A 22,473-nucleotide genomic window follows, 5' to 3' on the forward strand; every position below is an offset into this window, starting at 1 on the left:
CCTGTTCAGATATTTTGGCCATTTTTTAAATTGGGTTTTCTCATATTGATTTGTAGGAATTCTTTACATATTCTGGATATGAGTTCTTTGACAGTTACATGTATTACAGATATTTCTCCTAAGCAGTGCTTGTCTTTTCATGCTCTTAATGTATTCTTTTGATGAACATACGGTTTTAATCTTAATGAAGTCCAATTTATCAATTATTTTTTTATGATTATTGTTTCTGGGTCTTGTTTAAAACATCTTGCCTTCCTAAGGTCATGAAAATCATCTCTGAAATTATCTTCTAGAAGGTTGATTGTTTCACCTTTCACATTTAGGCCTACAATCCATCTGAGATTTTTATGCAAGATATTAGGTAGAGTCAAATATATTTTTCCAGCAGTGTGGATATCCAGTTGATCTAGCACCAGTTGTTGAAAAGGCTTATACTGTCCCCTAGTCTCTTTGTGAAGTTGTGATTTCTTACGGACAAATCTCCAAAGTATAGGAAGTCTGCCCAAATTCTCTATCTTCATGCTCTAACTACCTTTAAGAGACCCCATTTACTACTCAGTCATGAGAGCCTCATGTCTACTATTTGTGTATACTATGGCTTGGATCTTTTCTGGGTAGCCCCATTACTTGTTTACTCCCCTCTAGTAGGTTTCCAGAATAAGCCAACATAAAAATAGCAAGTTAAATATACATCCTTCTCTGTGCGCATACACACATGCGTGCTTGTTCAGGTTGTAAAGAAACTGGATGACTGATTAGCACTCCTTGGGGTATGCAGTAAGTAGTCCATTAAGAAGGATGTAGAAACAGTTACTGAGGTTGCTATGTGCCAGGCACAGTAACTTATCTATCCCTTTTCCTTTTTCCTGAAATAGAAGTAACTATATAAAGTCCATATCTTGTATGTCAAAAAATGTGGATTTGTCTAAGTCAAACTTAATAGGTAAATTTATTATACAAATAATACTTCAATTAACAATTAATAAATACTTCTACTAACAAATATTACTGAATTGGCCTGGCCACAGAAGAATTTTCTGGCAAATTGCAGGCCTCCTTCACATTGGCTGGTTGGCATTTTTGGCTGATACTTGGGAGTGGCACTCTCATAGGTTTCTGAAGGGTGAGGTGGGCCAGAGCTACGACCTGCTAAAGGGGAATGTATACCAAAGTCCTAGCATCAGTAGGTGACACAGATTTGAGAAATACAGAAATGATCATAGTCTGGGAGGCTGATAGAGCCTATTGTACCTAGAAGAGGAAAAGGGAGCATATTTTGCTAAGGTGTAACAGGAAGAAATACAGCTCTTTGTGTTGTCTGTTTGCTGACAAAGTCCCTGATGCAGATCTGTGTATTTGCCCTAATATCCAAGTTTGAAATAGGCCTTAAACCAATAAAATGTTTCATTTTTCAAACAATGAAAAGTTTCAGAAAAATCAATAGGTTAACCATAAACACATTTTAACTAAAAACAGTCATCACCAGTAGTTCCTGAAAAATAAAGTATTAGCAGAATGTACAGTGGTACAACACTCTGGAAAATACTTGGGCATTGTTTCTTCTTTATAAAACTAAATGTGGCCTGACCAGGCGGTGGCACAGTGGTTAGAGCGTCAGACTGGGATGCAGAGGACCCAGGTTCAAGACCCCGAGGTCGCCAGCTTGAGCGCGGGCTCATCTGGCTTGAGCAAAAAGCTCACCAGCTTGGACCCCTGGCTCCAGCAAGGGGTTACTCAGTCTGCTGAAGGCCCATGGTCGAGGCACATATGAGAAAGCAATCAGTGAACAACTAAAGTGTCACAACGAAAAACTGATGACTGATGCTTCTCATCTCTCTCCATTCCTGTCTGTCTGTCCCTATCTATCCCTCTCTCTGACTCTCTCTGTCCCTGTAAAAAAAAAAAAAAAAAAAAAAATTATATATATATATATATAAAACTAAATGTGTACCTGTTATAAGACATGGTAATCATACTCTTGGGCAGGGGTCCCCAAACTTTTTACACAAGAGGCCAGTTCACTGTCCCTCAGATTGTTGGAGGGCCGGACTATAAAAAAAACTGAACAAATCCCTATGCACACTGCACATATCTTATTTTAAAGTAAAAAAACAAAACGGGAACAAATACAATATTTAAAATAAAGAACAAATAAATTTAAATCAACAAACTGACCAGTATTTCAATGGGAACTAAAAATAAAACAGCCCCCATCTTTCAGGGGTAAAATTACTATAAGACAGGGTCTTATAATAGGGGAAACATGTGGCGGGAGACTTTTGGGCTAAAAGGGAGGTTATAGGGGCCATTATGTTGTACATTTGGGGAAGTATGGAGGCCATTGTACTGCGTAGTAATGGTTATATTGCTTTGCCTTTTCTTCCTACTTCTGGTGATGTGGGGCACTGCAGCCACAGACCGGATGTGTGTCATATGACGCGCTTCCAGAGCCCTGACGCGCGCATCCTGGGTCACTGGAAGTAGTACTGTAGTGAGCGACGTTGCGCTTTGCATCCCTGCATCAGGGACTTTGTCAGCAAACGAACAACACAGAGAGCTGTATTTCTTCCTGTTACACCTTAGCAAAATATGTTCCCTTTTCCTCTTCCAGGTGCAATAGCCTCTATTAGCCTCCCAGATTATGATCATTTCTGTATTTCTCAAATCTGTGTCACCTACTGATGCTAGGACTTTGGTATACAATTTCACTGACCACCAATGAAAGAGGTGCCCCTTCCGGAAGTGCGGTGGGGGCCAGATAAATGGCCTGAGGGGGCCACATGTGGCCCATGGGCCGTAGTTTGGAGACCTCTGCTCTTGGGCATTTATTCCAGAAAAACAAGAACTTATGTTCCACAGAAACCTGTACATAAATGCTCTTACCATCTTTATTATATATACTAGTTCAACATACTAGTATACATATTAGTATGTATATTATTAATATAGTATACATACTATTTACAATAATAAAATATTGGAAATAACCCATACGTCTTTTAGTTGGTGAATGGTTGAACAAACTGGTATATCTCTACAGTGGACTATTTCTCAACCATAAAAATGATTAATCTATTGATACATGCAACAACCAGGATGGACCTTAAGGGTATTATACTCAGTGAAAAATGTTAACCTCAAAAGGTTATATACCTTATGGTGCTATTTACATAACACTCTTGAAATGACAAAACTATAGGGATGGAGAACAAATTAGTGGTTGCCCAGGTACAGGAATGGGGTATGTGAGTAGGCACAAATGGAAGTGACACACGTCTCTGTACCTGGAATAATTGACCAGAACTACATACACATAAAGTTTTGTTTTGTTTGTTTTTTTCAAAGTGGTGGACTTGACAGACACCCTGAATGGTTGGGTCAGCTGGTCTCTCTAGGCCCATTTATAACAGGATTCTCCAGGGGGTTTTTTTTGTGTTTTTTTTTTTTATAAATAAATTTTTATTTTAATGGGGTGACATCAATAAATCAGGGTACATATATTCAAAGAAAACATTTCCAGGTTATCTTATCTTTTAGTTCTGTTGCATACCCATCACCCAAAGAGAGATCGTCCTCCGTCACCCTCTATCCAGTTTTTTTTGTACCCCTCCCCCTCCCCTTTCCCCTCTCCCCCCTTCCCTCCCCCCACCCCCCGTAACCACCACACTCCAGTCCATGTCTCTTAATCTCTTTTATGTCCCACCAATGTCTGGACTCCTGCAGTTCTTGTTTTTTTCTGATTCGCTTATTTCACTCCGCATAATGTTATCAAGGTTCCACCATTCTGCTGTAAGTGATCGATGTCCTCGTTTCTTCTAGCTGAATAGTATACCATGGTGTATATGTGCCCTATCTTCTTTATCCAGTCTTCTATTTTTTTACAGTGATTAAAAGCCTTTAAGCAAACTCTTGGCCAATACAGCAAGAATCCATAAAAGAGTAGTGACCTTAACATGTTCACCAAGTCCAAACTGGCCCCATCACCATGCCAAATCCCTGAAAAATGCAACCCAACCACAGTTCAGTCTGTTAGGAGCTGTCACAGGGAGCAGGAGTCCAGGAAAAGTCCACACAGGAAAAGTCCGCATGGCACTGGAATTGTTGTCACCATTCTATACTTTGCAGCTCATGTCCAAGTCCCAATGACCACTGCTTCTAGCTGGTAATGATTCAGGTAGACTGGAAAAGCCATTTGCAGCATGCGTGGATATGGAGCTTCTGTTCTCCTCTGCCTGGAGAGTTGAGACCAGGTTGCTTTTCCCTGGAGCTCTGCGACTGTGGCATGGTAAAGAGAACCTTGGGATACACTAAGTTTCTGCCACGCGAGTCTCTCCCTGCTGCCGTTCGCTCCAGGGAGCTGGGCAGCCCTCTCTGCGTTTCCCCATTTCCGCTTTTCCTACTAGTCTCTGTGTGGCTTCTTCAGCGTTCCTTGGTTGAAGAGTCCTCGTTTTGTTTTGTTTTTAATGATAAAACTGAGTAAGGTCTATGGTCTAGTCAAAGTGATGTACTAACAAGATCAATTTCCAGTTTTGCTATTTTACTAGAGCTATATAAGATTCCACCATTGGGGAGGGGCTGAATAAAAGGGTGCACAGGACTCAACTGTTTTTGCAATTTTCTGTTAGTCAATTGTTATTTCAAAATAAAAAGTTAAAACAGGGTATTTTGTACACCCATGTTTATAGCATTAGTCACAATAGCCAAAGATGGAAGCAACCCAACTATCAGCAGATAGTTTATACATATACAATGCAATAGTATTCAGCTTAAAATGGGTAAAATTCTGACATGTGCTACAATGTATATGAACTTTGAGGACATTATGCTAAGTGAAATAAAGCCAGTCATAAAAGGACAGATAACTGTATGGTTCCACTTCTATGAAGTACCTAGAGTAGTTGGATTCACAGAGACAAAGTAGAATGCTGGTTGTAGGACTGGGGTGGGGTGGGGGAAATAGAGTGGGGAAGAATAGGAGCTATTGTTTAATGGGTACAGAGGATACTTTGATATTTTGGAAGATTTTAAAAAGTTCTAGAGATGGATAGTGATAAAGCTTGTACAACAGGTTTTATGTACTTAATGCCATTGAAGTGTACACTTAAAAATGGTTAATACAGTAAATTTTGTTATGTATATTTTGCCACAATTATTCAATAATAAGGTAGTATATAAGTAACATGTTTATTGTAAAGCATGCATATTTAAATGCAGACATAAATATCTTTGAATGTTTTTAGTTTTTTTGATTTTGAAATGGTCACAGACATAAGAAGTTGCAAGTTCACTACAAACAAGTTTTTTTCTGAAACAGTTTGAGATTTACCAACCCAGTGCCCTATCTCTCCCAAATATTTTTTTTTTCTCCCAAATATTTTAATGTATTATTTCCTACAGCCAAAGACATTCTCTTGCATAGCCACGATGCTACCATCAAAGTCAAGAAATTAGCATCAATACATTGCTGCTGTCTAATCCTTGGATTCGACTCAAGTTTCATGATCATCTCAGTAATGACCTTTCTAAAACAGGAGTCAGTTGAGAATGAAATGCCACATTTACCTGTCATGTCATTTTAGCCATCTTCAATCGGAAACAGAACTTCAGTATTTCTTTTATTCTCATGACATTGATACTTTGAAGATTGTTTTGTAGACTGTCTCTCAATTTGAATTTGTTTGAAGTTTTACTCAACTCAATTCAGGTTGTATATTTTTGGCAGGAATATTCCAAAAGTGATTGTGTTCTCGTTGCTTTTGTCAGGTGGATGCATGATTTCGATATTCCCATTACTAGTGATGTTCACTTTGATCACTTGATTAAGTGTCAGGCTTCACCACTATAAAGTTACACTTTTTCCATTTGTAATTAAGTATGTTGTGGGAAAGTATTTTGAAGCAATGCATATCCAATTCCTCCTATAACTTTTCAGTTTATTCACTTAACATGTTTATATCTGTGAGAACTGATAATTTACTATTTTATTCAGTAAGTTTAATCAATTATTTTTTTTTGCTGCTCAAATTGGCCCTGATTTAACCAGTTAGAGCCCCTTTGAGCTGGCTTTTGTGACCTTTTGACATGTTCCATCATTATGAGTGTTTTAAGTTTAAAGAAAGAAGAATCATGATATTAATGGCTAGATATATGCTATTTCAAGGGTATAACATAATTTGTTTAATCCATTTGGAGCATTTGCTTTATACTTTTTTTTTTAAATGAGTTTGTATAATATAGCCAGATTGCCTTCTGGAAGCTTTGTAACAGTTTGCACACCCACTAGTAGTATGTGTGTGCAAGTGTCCATTTCTCCACACTTATTAACAATCAGAGAGTATTTTTAAATAATAAGAACTTCATAATTACAGAGAAACTGTTAGAGGTCAAATTACCCTGTGCACTAAACATGAATTATCAGGACTCTAAACAAGAAAAGAAAATAGGGTTTATATATACCTTCTACTGCTTTTTTCCTTTTCTCTTTAATCTGCAGCACAAAAGAAGGTATCTGAGAACTAAAGCAGTTAATTTCTTCTTTATGATGCTTATTTTATAAAGAAGACAATTTTAAGTAGATATATTATGATAGGGCCTTTTACTTTCCTCATTTGACTTGCTCATTTCTTTTTCTTTTTTTTTTTTTTATATTTTTCTGAAGCTGGAAACAGGGAGGCAGTCAGACAGACTCCCGCATGTGCCTGACCGAGATCCACCCGGCACGCCCACCAGGGGGCGATGCTCTGTTGCGACCAGAGCCAGTCTCAGTGACTGACTAATTGACCTCAAAGATCTTTTTCAAAATTCTGAAGCTGTTCTCTACTGATCAGTTGTAAGACCTTTGGGAAAGTTGATCATCACAATTAGCCCCTTTCCTCATCTCTAAAATAAATATGGTTTCTAGAGTACCTTCTCCCTAAAACTGGAAGAACACATGAAATTTAATTCTGAGAGCTGAAAGAAAGTTATTTTCTTTTTTAGCTTGCAAAACTGGTTGAATTTTATAGTAAACATTTTCCTCGTGTACCTAACTGGCAACTGAATTACAGGAAGTATCAATTAATTGTTTATGGGCTAATTTTATTCTAGGACTCAGGTTACAAATACTCCCTCTGCTTTTAATGTTATTCTGTCTTTGGCACTTTTGACTGTTTAGTACAGAGGAATATATTGATAATAACCCAGACATAGATTCCACTTTAGAATTAAATGAAGGCCTGGCCTCTGGTGGCTCAGTGAATAAAGCAATGACCTGGAACGCTGAGGTCACCAGGTGCGAGTTCAAGGCATATACAGGAAACAGCTACTAAGAGTTGATTCTTCCTGCTTCTCTTGCCTCTTTCTCTCTCTCTGTTTCTCTCCTCTCTAAAAAAAATAAAATAAGAAATAAAAAAGGAATTCTAAAAAAAGATGATAAAGGACATGGAAAGGATTATTCAATAAATGGGATTATAATTGTTGGCTATTTAGGAAAAGAAGTTACTTAGACCTTGTACTTATGTTAGAGAAATGAAAACTCATATTCTCATAACAGTTTGTACATGAATGTTCATAGCAGCTTTATTTGTAACTAAAATATAGGAACCAACCAAAATGTCCTACATGGAGTGAACGGAGACACAAAACTGTGGTACATCCAAATAATAGAATACTATTTAGCAATAAAAAGGAATGAACTATTGATACATGCAACAACATGGATGGATCTTGAGGACATTAAGCTGAGTGGGAAAAGCCAACTTCAAAGGGTACATGTTGTATGATTCCATTTATATAATACTCTTTAAGTAGCAAAATTATAATGATGGAGACTAGGTCAGTGGTTGCCGGGAGTTAGGGTTTAGGGAAGGATGTGACTATTAAGGGGAAACACAGGGAGTTTCTTTATGTTGATGAATATTATTGAACTATTTTTGGAACAGTTCTTATCCCAATTATAGTGAGGGTTACTCAAATCTAATATATACATGTAATATATATCCTAGAACCACATACACAGAAAATGAGGAGAGCTAAACAAGATCTAGAGTGGAGTTACGATAATAGTGTTGTACTGATGTCAGTTTCCTGGTTTAATCATGTACTGTTGTTATCATATTGATGGGAACTGAGTTTAGTATACATGATAACTATATTTTTCACCTTGTACATCCTAAATGATTTCAGAATTGGAAGTTATGAAAAAATTAAACTTACATGTAGACAATGGAATATTATTCAGTTCTATAAAGAAATGAGCTATCCAGTTATGAAAAGACATGGAAGAGGAATCTTAGATACATATTACTAAGTGAAAGAAGTCAACCATATAGTATGTACAAGCTACATATATACTATATGATTCCAACTATATGACATTTTGGAAAGGCAAAACTATAGTGACAGTAAGAAGACCAGTGGTTTCAGGGGCAGGGGAAAGGGAAGGAAGAATAGGTGGTATGCTGTGTATGAGACTATAATAGTGGACACATGTCTTCATACATTTGTCCAAACCCAAGGAATGTCCAATGCCAAGAGTGAACCCTATATAAACTATTTTCGGTAATATGTTGATGTAGGTTCACCAGTTGTAACAAATATGCCACTCTGGTAGAAGATGTTTATAATAGAGGAGACTATGCAAGCATGGGGGGAGGAGGTATGTGGGAAATCTCTGTACCTTCTGCTCTTTTGTTATGAACCTAAAACCACTCTAAAAAAATAATCTTAAAAAAAACCAATCAATGGGTTGGAAATAGACATTGAAAAGCAAAGTGAGGGAAATATTTGTAGTAATTATTAGAGATAAAATTTTTATGTCTTATTTATAAATAACTCATAGATTCATAAGGCAAACTGAATGAACTGGAAAGAGGGCTTAAGAGAACAATCAAGTGCCCAAAAAGAGAATTTTTTAGATATACTTTTGTGTTTCTTTGAAATTTTCTGGAATTCCCAAATTTAGTAATATACTACTAAATGCCCTTGGAAACATGCACTAAAAGAGAGTATTTTTGGCATAGTATTATAACTGTGAAAAATAATCTTAAGCTAAGAAGAAAATAGTTTAAAAGATACAAATTAGAGCACTGTGAATTTGCATTGTTTTGAAGTAACTTAAAGAATTTTGAAAGATTTTGTTATATGCAATTTATCCCCTAATCTTTTTTTTTTTTTAAGGTATAAATTAATTATTTGGAAGCAACTGAACAATGGAGCCAGACATCATTCGAATGTACTCTTCATCACCACCACCACTAGACAATGGAGCCGAAGATGAAGATGATGATGAATTTGGGGAATTTGGTGGGTTTTCAGAAGTTAGCCCTTCCAGTGTAGGGTTTGTGGATTTTGATACACCAGGTTATACTCGTCCCACAGAAGAGTTTGTACCTTCAAACCATTTTATGCCAATTCATGATTTCTCAGAAAATGTAGATAGCCTTACAAGCTTTAATTCCATTAAAAATTGTAATGATAAGGACATCACTGCTGAACTTTCTTCTGTGAAAGGACAGTCTAATGTTTTACTCTCTAGCACCAGCAAAGAAGCAATTCCATCTAAAACTTTAGATACTTCCATTGATGGCGTAGAAAGTCTAGGAGATTTAAATAAAATAATGGAGCAGAGACCAAATGTGGGGACACCTGCAAGTTTTTCTCCAGAAGATTTTAGAACTGATAAGAACGTTGTTCTGCAAAACCAGCAGTTAGAGAGCTGCAATGGTGAAAAGCCTCCCTTTCTGGAGATTCTAACAAATGGGTTTGCAGTATTGGAAACTGTAAATCCTCAGGGAACAGATGATCTGGACACTTTAGCAGATTCAAAAGGAAGAAAGCCTCTTAGCACTCATAGTACTGAGTGTAATTTAGACTGTGAACATAGTCCTGCTGAGGAATTTGCAGATTTTGCCACATTTTCCAAAAAAGAAAGGCTACAACTAGAAGAAATAGAATGTGCAGTTTTAAATGATAGAGAAGCACTAACCATTCAGGAAAACAATAAAATTAATAGAGTCAATGAACTGAATTCTGTTAAAGAAATGTCTTTGGGTAGAAGCTTTGATGATAAAGGAGACATTGAAAAAGAGGATCAGGTTTGTATTTCAGAAACAAATGTGAAGAGTGACAGAGGTTTCAGTACTGAAAAACAAGGCCTTCCGACATTGCCACAGGATGAATTTTTAAATTCAAGTGTTCAGTCAAAGGCTTGGAGTTTGGTAGACTCAGCTGATAATTCAGAAGCCAGTAGGAGAGAACAATGTGAAACTGAGGAAAAAATTGATTTATTTACTTCTAAATGTAATGACCTATGCATGGATTCTTCTAAAACTTTTGATGCTGATAATGAAGTTAGTTCTTCCAAAGAAGAAAGTAGAAAGTTTACTGATTCCCAAAGCCCCAGCATTGATTCTACAAAAGAAAATGTTTTGGATGACTCTATGAGTGTAAAAAATGGTGATAATAGTAATGACTTTGTGACTTGCAACGATACCACCAATGAGGATGATTTTGGTGACTTTGGCACAGCCAGTGGCACAACTCCACCTTTTGTTACTGGTACTCAAGATTCAATGAGCGAATTCACCTTTGAAGAGTCCTCAGAGCACTTTCCACGTTTTAGCGAACCAAGTGATGACTTTGAAGAGTTTGGTGATACAAATACTGTTTCTTGCCCAGAGGAAATTACATTTACGGAGTCAGACCGAAAACAGAATTCTGATAGTTTTTCAGAGGAACATAAGTTGGCAACAAAGTCTACAGGAACTGAACCTGTTTCAGAACTAAAAATTGGGAAAGAAGGTGAGTTTGGAGATTTTGATTCTGTGCCAAATATTCAGGATGACTGCAGTGCTTTTCATGACTCGGATGATTTTGCGGACTTCAGTTCAGCTGGTCCTAGCCAAGCTGTAGATTGGGATGCCTTTGAGGATGGACAGAAAGATAGTTGCTCTTGGGCTGCTTTTGGAGACCAGCAGGCTACTGAATCGCATCACCGAAAGGAAGCCTGGCAGTCACATAGGACAGATGAAAAGACTGATACTCCGGAAACCCCCAAAACACACAGTATCCCTTTAACAATTTCCAAAGGAGCAGTTGCTGGTGGTCATTTACAGGAAACAGCCACTTCAGTTCAGGTATTTACTAAATTTTCTCTATTTTATATGATATCTGCTGGGGAGGCTTCTAATAAAGTTGAGTACCTGTTAATTAAGAAGTCTCTTTATGATACATAATGCTTACCTAATTTGTAGATAAGGTGTTTTTTTTTCACAAGCCTTTGGTAAACCTGAAACAGTCCTACAGTAATACTTGGTGAAATTTTTCTTTATCTCAATGAGTTTTTTTAATATTTAAAGAAATTCATCAACTTGGTCTTTTGATGAATATAAATGTCACTTATGTAAAAATTTATTACTTAGCTAGTTATTCCAGTGAATCATTCAGTTTTTACTTTTTTGTGTGTGAAAGAGACAGAGAGAAGGACAGATAGAGACAGACAGACAGGAAGGGGGAGAGATGAAAAGCATCGATTCTTTGTTGCGGCTCCTTAGTTGTTCATTGACTGCTTTCTCATATGTGCCTTGACTGGGGGGCTGCAGCAGACAGAGTGACCCCTTGTTCAAGCCAGCAACCTTTGGTTCAAGCTTGTGAGCTGTGCTCAGACCAGATGAGCCCGCGCTCAAGCCAGCGACCTCAGGGTTTTGAACCTGGGTCCTCTGCATCCCATTTCGATGCTCTATCCACTGTGCCACTCCACTGCCTGGTCAGGCAGTTTTTACTTTTATAGTGATTTTAAAAGAAGGTTAAACTGACATTTAGGAGTTTTTTTTAAGCTTTAGAAAATAATATCTTTTAATTTTCTCTATCATAGATCAAGGAAATTGAAGTACAGTTTTGATAGCAGGAGAAAGCAAGCAAAATTTGAAATTTCAGCCTATGCTGAAGGCTATAAGGACTTAAAGGATAGAAAAAGAATATAAAAAAGCAGATTTGGACCTCATAATTTAACAGCTTCTAAAAGACCTACTTTTAGTAGGAACGGTGTTAGAGAAATTAAGGTTTAGACCTAGTAAAAAAACAACCATGATTGATTTATTGTGGCCGAATTTATTTGCTTATACTTTCTTGCAAATATACATTTATGGTTGCTCTTCTTGGGATGTCAGGAAAAATATTTTTTACTCTTCTATACTTTTACCTACTCTGAGACGATCTCTGAGAAAAGATTCCTTAGCATTTTGACCTAAACTAGCCCCTACAGTTGCAGCTTCATACCCAAGTGGTTCCCCAGGCTGGAGTTGTACACTATGCTACATTTTACCTTTCTTCAACTCTAGGAGTATGGGAGAGAACATGTGAAAATAACTGCTTTATACTGACAACTGATACATATAACACTTGGTCCACAGGCTTATTTTAAAGATACGGAGAATAAAATAAGAATTTATTTATATGCTCTACTTCTCCAGTTATCTTTTGCTAAACAAACCATTTTTAATTAGAAATATTTCTAAAGTATGAATGTTAATTGAAATGATTATACATCATTGCTTTAACACATTTAATACTTAAGATTGTCAAAATTATGGTATTACCAATTGGTGTACACAGCTAATCAGTTTTCATTTGACTTTGAGTGTCTGAATAGCTTAATGTGCTTATTCAGTTATTACATGGTTTGGCTAATATATATTATTTCTAATGAGGAATTTATTATTGAGGCAGAAGTTTACAACTGTAAATAAGGAGTGAATTAATTATATAATGCAAGGCAGACTGTTGGTTTTGACCTAATCCTTTTCCTGTTTAGTTTCATCTTACTAGGGTATAGAGCAGGGGTCGGGAACCTATGGCTCACGAACCAGATGTGGCTCTTTTGATGGCTGCATCTGGCTTGCAGACAAATCTTTAATAAAAAAAATAATGTTAAAAATATAAAACATTCTTATGTATTATAATCCATTCGTTACCTACCGCTCATATTCATGGTTGTGGGTGGCTGGAGCCAATCACAGCTGTCCTCCAACAACACATTTTTTTTTTTTAACAGAGACAGAGAGAGAGTCAGAGAGAGGGATAGACAGGGACAGACAGACAGGAATGGAAAGATGAGAAGCACCAATCATTAGTTTTTCGTTGCGCATTGTGACACATAGTTGTTCATTGATTGCTTTCTCGTATGTGCCTTGACCGTGGGCCTTCAGCTCTCGTATGAGCAACCCCTTGCTCGAGCCAGCAACCTTGGGTCCAAGTTGGTGAGCTTTTGCTCAAACCAGATGAGCCCACATTCAAGCTGGCACCTTGGGGTCTCGAACCTAGGTCCTCGGCATCCCAGTTCAATGCTCTATCCACTGAGCCACCGCCTGGACAGGCAAATTTTTATTGGATAATGCCTAACGTACAACGGTTGTTATATGGCTGTCATGGAATTACATTTTAAAATATGTGGCATTCATGGCTCTCTCAGCCAAAAAGGTTCCCGACCCCTGGTATAGAGTGACTCTGGTACTAGATGAGCTTTAATTTATAACCTTAAAATTTTTAACATCAGATAATGAATTTTAAAAAGTATGACTACTTTAAAAAGGAATATTTTTGCATCATTCAAGTTGATCAGTTATTTATGTATAATTTGATAAGTAAATATAGGAGGTAATAAAGTATATGGGCCTTATGGAATTTTTTTTTTCTGTTTATCCAAGTGAGAGGAGGGGAGATAAAGAGACAAACTCCCACATGCACCCCGACTAGGATCCACCCTGCAACCCCCATCTTGGGCCAATGCTCTGCCCATCTGGTCGCCATGCTGGCCATCCAGTTTTTTATTTTTATCACCTGAGGCTGAGGCTCCACAAAGCCATCCTCAGCGCCTGAAGCCAATGCACTGGAACCATTCGAGTCATGGCTGCAGGACAGGAAGAGAGAGAGAGAGAGAGAGAGGGAAGTGGAAGGGGGGGGAGTGGAGAAGCAGATCATCACGTCTTCTTTGTGCCCTGACTGGGAATCGATCCTGGGACATCCACATGCCGAGCTGATGCTCTGCCACTGAGCCAACCAGCCAGGGTCGCCTATGAAATCTTACAGATCTGAGTTTGAATCTTGATTCAGCCTTTTATAAACTTCACGATTTAGGAAAAGTTACCTCTGAACTCAGTTATCTGCAATGTCTACTTCAAAAGACTTTTGTGAAGATAAAACAATAGTACATTTTAAAATGAGTGAAAAAATCTATTGAAAAAATCAGAATTTTGTATATGATTCTATTTTGTAAAAATAAAACAAAGTATAGATTTGGCAAGATGCATTAAGACTTCTGTGATTTGTTTGACCCAGTCCTTAGGTTTTTATTTTTACTGAATGGGTTATGCAAAATGAGCAGAACTTGGAGGGAGGTCTTAGAATGGAGATACTGCTGGAAAGGGCTGGAAGAGAACTTTGAAGAAAGTTGAGGTAGAGAATGGGTAAGTCCTGAATGAATTGACCTAGTGAGTATTTGGAAGTGACTTTCATTCTAATCCTGCCGTTGTGAAGGAGGCTTGTGGCCTGCAGGTTCCTCCTTTGTGAGAATCTGCTGGAAAAGTTCATTATTCCTCTAAGAGAGGGTTAGATTTATTAATACTTTTCTTAAAATATTTGTCATAGTTGCTACAATGTTGGAAACAGCACAGAAATCCTCCCAGAATTAATGCTGGTAAACATTGGGGTTTTTTTTTTTTTAATGATAAATTTTTAAATGATTCATTCCTGTTCAGTGTTACCTGGATGCAGCAACTCTGAACAGAGTGCTGTCAAATGCTTTTTGCAAATTCTGCTTTCACAGAATGTTGTGAAAATCTTAGAATTCAGCATTCAGTTAATTCAAGTAAACAAACATGGGGAATAATTTTTTGTTTTGTGAAATCAGGCAAATAGTATAGTTGTCATTTCAGATTTCTTCAACTTTTCACTGTATTTGATATGTGACATTGGCCAAGCCCCTATTTTGTAGTATATTCCTTTTTTCAGCCTACCTGAAGGATGTCTTAATGTTTTAATAAACTAAATCTTCCTTGGGGCAAGAGACCATCAGTTATTGCAGGTTTATTGCAATACTTTGTTACTTAGGGGAAGAAATCAACCAAGAAGAAATCTTTCAAAGTTATAAAATGTTCTTGGTCAAACTAATTCTCAGGTGTGGGTCAGGAAGCCTCAAAGGGATTTAAGCCTTGTTGTAAAAGCTATACATGACCATTTATTGAGAAATAGTCTTTCTCTGCAGTGATTTGAGAACCCAGAGTTCAGTATATTTCATTCTTTTGTTAATATTCCTATGTTGAAGGAATATATAAATTGTGAAGAAAAGCAAGTAATGTGGTATCTCTTGTACAAATTAGAAAAGGCTCAAAACTGTTCCTCACTTTTGGGCTAAGATTTAAATGAAAACAAAATGGCAACAAAACACCCAAAATCCTCTTTACTTTCAAAGCTGCCCCTTTTTTAAAAAAGACAATTATGTATATTGTTTTAAGAGTTTTCTAATTTTATTTTTGTTTGTTTTATTGCCTGTTAATGTTTCATAAAGGAACCTTGACTGATAGCCATGATGCCTTTTTCTTAGATAATGTCATACACACTGCATTCAACTTTGAGCGTTTGTAAAATTTGAAAAGTATTGCCCTGATGTAATTTGAGAACTTAGTTAATTAGTGAGTAAAATTTTCTATATTAATTGGCTGTGGAAATGTCATTCTTTCTTATCAGCCATCTGATTGATAATACTACTGGGAAAATATTTTAGATGAAGATTTGTTTTAAGAACTTTAAATATGAAGAGTAACCCAAAAAGGAATAAAAAGGAGTCACTTTCTACTTTGGCTTATGTTATTTAGAGATTAAGTTATTGGTTTGTTCACCAGAAAGCCAGCATTCTCAAACTAATTTTAACTAATCCTATACATTCACCCTTTGTTTAATCATCTGCCCTAGATTTGTGCAAGTTTTCCTTTATTTGGGGAACACTTGAACTTATTTATGACTGAAAACATAAGTAGGCAACAAAACAAATTAAGTGATCAAAAGATACAAATTTCTAGTTATAAAATAAATAAGTCCTGGGGATGTATTATACAGCATGGTGACTATAGTTTAGAATACTCGGTTTTATATTTGAAAGTTGCTAAAAGAGTAGATCTTAAAAATTCTTATCACAAGAAAGTTAACAATAGTTAACTGTATGTTAACTATTACTATGGTGATCATTTTGCAGATTACATATATATCAAATCATTATGTTGTACACCTGAAATTATTACAATGTTATATGTCAGTTACATCTCAAGAAATTAAGATTTTAGCCTTATATACTCTTCTTTGCTTATATGAAATATTTGGATAGAAATTCCTTTTATTATTTTTCCCTCAGAAAATATGAAATTCTGGGCTTGGATTCCAAAATAGATAGAAATGCTTTATTTAGATTTATCCAGAAATTATATAAAAGATGCAAAGCATCTTTTTAGAGCATGGTGAATATTACCACTAATTGCTCTTATATAGCTTGAAATGGGACTTGATAAGGATACAATTGTAGGTTGTACTTGATATCTTACTGAATATTTAATAGTGTTGAGGCATAAGGTATCCTTTTAAATGGAAGATTAAATTACCTAGTGAGTATATTTTATGTTTCTTGTAAGCTTCCACTTAAGAGCAAGACCTAATGCTATCAATATTAAAACTATTAACAATAATCAACTTCTGTTCCTAAGAAAGGAAGGAAAACTAACTAGAAATATGTTTAAGTAATGTTAGGAATTACCTTAAATATAAGATACTTTAAAAGAGATATGCATTTGAGTGGATATCTCCGTAAGAACCAGAGTCTAAGACCATAGGTGTGCTCATCTTACATACCACGTTGAAAAACTGAACGAGACTCAGTACACTTAATCTGCTCATATTCCAGTGTAGTTTTTAAAATAGAGGTGTATTAGTTAGCATTCTCCAGAGAAACAGAATCAGGAGGATGGGTGGATGGGGGTGGGCAGGTGGGTAGATTATAAGGAATTGGCTTGTGTGATTTTGAAGGCTGAGAAGTCCCAAGCTCTACAGCAGGGGTCCCCAAACTGCGGCCCCCTGAGACCATTTATCTGGCCCCCGCCGCACTTCTGGAAGGGGCACCTCTTTCATAGGTGGTCAGTGGAGGAGCATAGTTCCCATTGAAATACTGGTCAGTTTGTTGATTTAAATTTACTTGTTTGTTATTTTAAATATTGTATTTCTTCCTTTTTTTTTTTTTTTACTTTAAAATAAGATATGTGCAGTGTGCATAGGGATTTGTTCATAGTCTTTTTTATAGTCTGGCCCTCCAACGGTCTGAGGGACGGTGAACTGGCCCCCTGTGTAAAAAGTTTGGGGACTCCTGCTCTACAGTCTGCAGGCTGTCTTCAGTGACTGGATAAGGCCCACTCATATTAGGAAGGACCATCTGTTTTACTCAGTCTACCAATTCAGGTGTTAATTTTATCTAGAAACACTTTCACAGACATACCCAGAATAATGTTGAATCTATTGTCTAGGCACCTCATTGGCCAGTCAAGTTGACACCTAAAATTAACCACGTGGGAGCACCAGTTGTCTTTATATAACTTTCAAGATTTTTTGAAAACTTGTGCCTGTTTTTGGCTGAAGCATACTAGTTGGGGAACTGTGCATTAGATAATTTGCACAAGTGGGTAAAATGAAAACAGCTCCTTATAAACCGTAGGATTTTCCTCCTCCAATCTCAGACAGAAGATATGATGGAACTGGGAATGAATATAAAGTAATTCATTCATGAGCCTTTGCCTCATTGATGAGTTAAACAATCGGGTAACTGATTGTTTTTTGCTTTCCTAGAAATCTGTTTTGAAAAAAATAATAATACAAAGACATTCAAGATAATAAAGGATTCTAATAGAACACTGGCTCTCCAAGGCCACATAGGACTTTTGTGAGCTCCTTTTCCATAAAAGATATTTAAAATTTTATTTTATAACATTATAAAGATAAGTATGTTAATATTAGATATTAAAACATTTTCATGAGCCTGTAAAATTATTGTAGGCCCTAGACCCTGTGCCTTCTGTGTAAACTAGTTGGTCCTGGGCATAGTATATAGTGCTTAAAACCCTGGCTCTGGGGTCCCACTGCTAGATTCAGATTCATGTTTCAGCACTAACCTGTGTTATCCACGTCCAAAACCTCAGATTTAAAGAATAATAGAAGTACTTATTTCAAAACTATTATGATAAAATAAAATTGTACATCTAAAGGTGCTTTAGCACAGTGTCTTGCACATAATGAGTACTTAATAAATGTTAAATGTTACTGAATAATCTCAGAAATGAACTTCTTGAAAGATGGTCTTCAAAGATGCAAGAAATAGTGTTGCCAACTGGATTTTTTGGTGAGTTGAAGAAAGTAAGAGAGACAAATGAGAATTTATGTGGGAGTGCCCCTACTTCTGGCTCTATACACTCACCCATCAAACTCTCTTGAGAGCAAAGTTGCTACTTTTGGCTAGTTTCCATTCTCAGAACAGTTTTGACAGGTTGGAACTCTTCTGAGCATAAGTGCTTTTCTGTGCAAGTAGCTGGCCACCTTGTTTGACTCCCTGGCACTGGATGTGAATAGAGAAAATCAAAAGGGAAGCTGGTACCTGCCTTGAAGAGCATTTGACTTTCAGCCCGACATTTATTAGAGCCCCCAACTCTTAAAATGTTTAATGGCTAGATGTGCTGCTGTTTTCTAGGCTTAGAATTTGGGATTTGTATAAATTGAAGGACATGACAATTATATGAACCGCAGTCACCAGTTTCCTGATTCTGCATTAAGGGAGAACTGATGACTATTTTTCCTCTTTGACTTTGAAATTGAAGGCATTTAAAATTTAAGTAATTGATGTAAATATTATTTTATGTAGTTACTGTTGTAACCTCAGCTAAAATTTAGTTGCTTTGTGCTTTTATTTGTTACCCTCACATAAATGTAGAGCGCAGCACTGATTCTTAAGTAAAAATTTTGTTTGCTTTGTTGAAAACTATGAATTGTCATGTTAAATGAAATAATTTGCTTTTAAGTGTATTCACCACTTCAGCAGGTAATAGTTGAATACCTTATCTAATGTCTAGAAATGTTGGAAAGACCAAAAAAAAGGGAGTTAAAGCATGGTTTAGTGAAAAGAAAGTAGGCTTTAGAGTCTGGATTTGGATCAAATCATTGCTGTTTGTACCATACCAGCTTGAGACTGGTTAGTTATCTTAATCTGCCTTAACTTTATTTTCTTTATCTGTAACATGGAAACAATAATACAGTACTTATATTTCAGGGTTTCTTTTAAAAGATTTATCAGGTGATACATGTAGAGCATCAAGCATAGTACCTTACATAAAGGCATTCATTCAGTTATTTATACATTATAATTATATAAATAATATACAACCTATGTACAAAAAATAATTTAGGTGGCTTATAATAAGATATATTTTTGTAAGTAGAACAAACATGTCCCCTGCGGTCTTAAATAAAAGTGAAGTGCTTTTTTAAAACTATTTTACATTGATGTAGTTTTAATATTCCTGTACCAAATATGTGTAGGAGGTACCAGAGATTTTATCCTTTGAGGGCACAGTCCTTGCCCTCAAAGCTCCTATAATTTTTAGAACTTGAATGTAGAACTGCTTTGGTGACAACATAATATAGTGGTTAAGAGCGCAGACTGAAGCTGTACTTTTCTAGGTTAGGATTCAGCCTCCTCATGTAATATTCATGTAACCATAGACAAGTTAACCTCTTAGTGCTCCATCCAGAAAGTGGGGAAAATAGTATTATTGTTACCTCCCTCATATGGTTCTTTTGATACTTAAATGAGCTAATATTTGTAAAGCATTTAGAACAGGGGTCCCCAAACTAAGGCCCGCGGGCCACATGCGGCCCCCTGAGGCCATTTATCCTGCCCCTGCTGCACTTCCGCACTTTCGGAAGGGGCACCTCTTTCATTGGTGGTCAGTGAGAGGAGCACATTGACCATCTCATTAGCCAAAAGCAGGCCCATAGTTCCCATTGAAATACTGGTCAGTTTGTTTATTTAAATTTACTTGTTCTTTATTTTAAATATTGTATTTGTTCCCGTTTTGTTTTTTTACTTTAAAATAAGATATGTGCAGTGTGCATAGGGATTTGTTCATAGTTTTTTTTTTATAGTCCGACCCTCCAACGGTCTGAGGGGACAGTGAACTGGCCCCCTGTGTAAAAAGTTTGGGGACCCCTGATTTAGAATAATGCCTCAGCACATGGTGAGCACTATATAAGCATTAAATGAAAACCATAATGCACCATAACAGGCTTTTGCAGTTTCTGGCTGTTTCAGAAAACATCTTTTGATCTTTTGCTGAATTTAGGCCCTCACTTTCCTGAACTGAGTTATACTAATACTCTCTACTTTAATTGTGCTGCCTTCTCTGTCTAGGGAAAGTAGAGCTAAATCAGTCTGACGTTACCACTAATTCCAAATAATTAAATATAATCTTTTGGAATTTTACGTCTAATATAAATCCACATGTACTGTAACATGTTAATAAATATTACTGTTTAATTCACATCTTTTTCTGAGTTAATCAGCTACAAGGAGCTTAAAAATTGAGCCGTGCCCTAAATTAATCAAAACCAGGAGTAGACTTCCTGTTATGGCTAGATATACTATATAGAAACAAGAATTCATATAATCAGGATAGTATAAATATAGTTCCTTTATACTCATGCACAGTAGAATAAATCTAAGTTTAATATTTTACTTTATTGATTCTGGTTTTCCTGAGATATTAATTGCATTACTGGTTTGGTTTAAGGTTGTCAGGTACTTTAAACTATCCTTGGATGATAGCTTTGAAGAAAAAAATGTATATATTTTAAAACACTTAAAGTTTTGTGTTTTTTTTAAATAAAAAACTCAAACCTTTCAGCTTTGGATGCCTTTTATTTCATGCTCAAATTTGATGTTCAAAATAATTTTTTTTAATTTAATGTCTGTTTTTTAATTTATTTTGGAAAACTGGTTTCTCAAAAGAAACCTGTTTGCTTGGTCGCAAGAGAAACTTCTGTGGTAGCATTATGTTATAGTCTTGTACCGGTTGTGCTTACGAATTAACTTGTACTTCTGTGTCACATTGCTGAACTTTTAACTTTATTGTGCTTCATGGGAAGTAAAGCACTCTTAAACACACCTAATATGTGGTTTATACACTTTGTATTTCATAATGTGATCAAAGTTTAAGTGATAAATGCCAACAAGTCAACCAAAATGTTCACCAATTTCCACAGTTTCATATCCATAGAGGGTAGCAGTAACAGGTTCTATTTATATAAACAGTTCTTAAGATAGTCTTTTTAAATTAGGTAATTTTTTTCCAAATCGGTGGGAGGATCTTGGGGAGGATGCAAAATACTTGGATTATTTCATTTCCTGTTATAACATGGTAGAATTGATAGATTGAGACAGGGTTTTTTTGTAATGATTTAGAATGCTAAGTAGTGATAGAGAAACATGTTTGATGAGATTGAACCTAGTTTTGACATTTCATTCCCTGGCAGACCACTGTGTATGTATGATATATGTATACACTGTATATGTATTATCTATACAATAACATAGTAGTAATAAAAGCTACCACTTCTTGAACACACACTGGGTGCCATGTATTTAATTCTCTAATTTGTCATTTACCCTGTGAGATAGGCCCTGGTATCTCCAAATTTATAAATCCAGAAACTGAGTCTGAGCCCACTGAATTCACAGTCCTTTGTTATCATTACATTGGCCATTGATAACAAAGTCCAATCAAATTTGGGACTATTTATTACCATGAACAAGATAGTACAGTAATAAGAAACTCCTTTTAGAGAGTGCCTTTTTACCATCAAATTGGTCTTGTGGGTAATAGGAAATTGATACACTTTTAAAAGTAAGTTATTAGAAGAAATTTAATTTTAATCATAATCTTTGTTAATTCCATTACTACTTTCTTGTTGAATTGTTGAGTAGTTCTTCCTTGTGTTGGACAGTGTTGTTCAGTTAGTGAACTCTGGTTACTAGAATCTTTATTTGTTTTCTTCTATCTCAGATGTGCAAAATGTGGCCCAAGTGATAAATTGGTCCTGCCACCTGTTTTAGTACATAAAGGTTCATTAGACCACACCTGCCCTTACTTGTTTATAAATGGCCTACAAAGATAGTTTTGTGGTCATTTCTTCCTTTGAAAAATATTTTTTTCTATCCCATTAAAAGAATAACAAAGAAGATACTAGAAAGATTCTGTTTTAATTTACAGAGAAATAAAATTTGGTCTTATGTGAGTTTTTGTTTACCTGCCCTGCCCAAGAGACGCCAGCACTCCTCATGTTTCCAATTAGATGGTTATCTGATCCCTTTAAAAGTAGTGTCTGTCATTCCCTCTGTTGAATCCTTAAGCATGAGTC

General features: G+C 36.2%; 2 protein-coding genes across 5 annotated transcripts in view; one reads left to right on the plus strand and one right to left on the minus strand.

Annotated features, from left to right (window-relative positions):
* The window catches only part of PELI1 (pellino E3 ubiquitin protein ligase 1), a 1,042,993-nt gene that overhangs the window by 516,220 nt on the left and 504,300 nt on the right, over nucleotides 1-22,473 (minus strand). The window lies entirely within an intron of this gene.
* Nucleotides 1-22,473, plus strand: part of AFTPH (aftiphilin) — a 72,558-nt gene that overhangs the window by 22,103 nt on the left and 27,982 nt on the right. For 3 of the 4 annotated variants that reach the window (XM_066267240.1, XM_066267238.1, XM_066267241.1), the window contains one exon: nucleotides 9,157-11,114. In XM_066267240.1, coding sequence (XP_066123337.1) covers nucleotides 9,189-11,114 — 1,926 coding nt within the window. In that variant the 5' untranslated portion in view covers nucleotides 9,157-9,188. Of the gene's footprint in view, nucleotides 1-7,578; nucleotides 7,746-9,156; nucleotides 11,115-22,473 lie in introns of all 4 variants that reach the window. The other variant, XM_066267239.1, reaches the window with a different exon arrangement.

This window comes from Saccopteryx bilineata, chromosome 3 (assembly GCF_036850765.1).
Source record: "Saccopteryx bilineata isolate mSacBil1 chromosome 3, mSacBil1_pri_phased_curated, whole genome shotgun sequence".
Lineage (NCBI taxonomy): Eukaryota > Metazoa > Chordata > Mammalia > Chiroptera > Emballonuridae > Saccopteryx > Saccopteryx bilineata.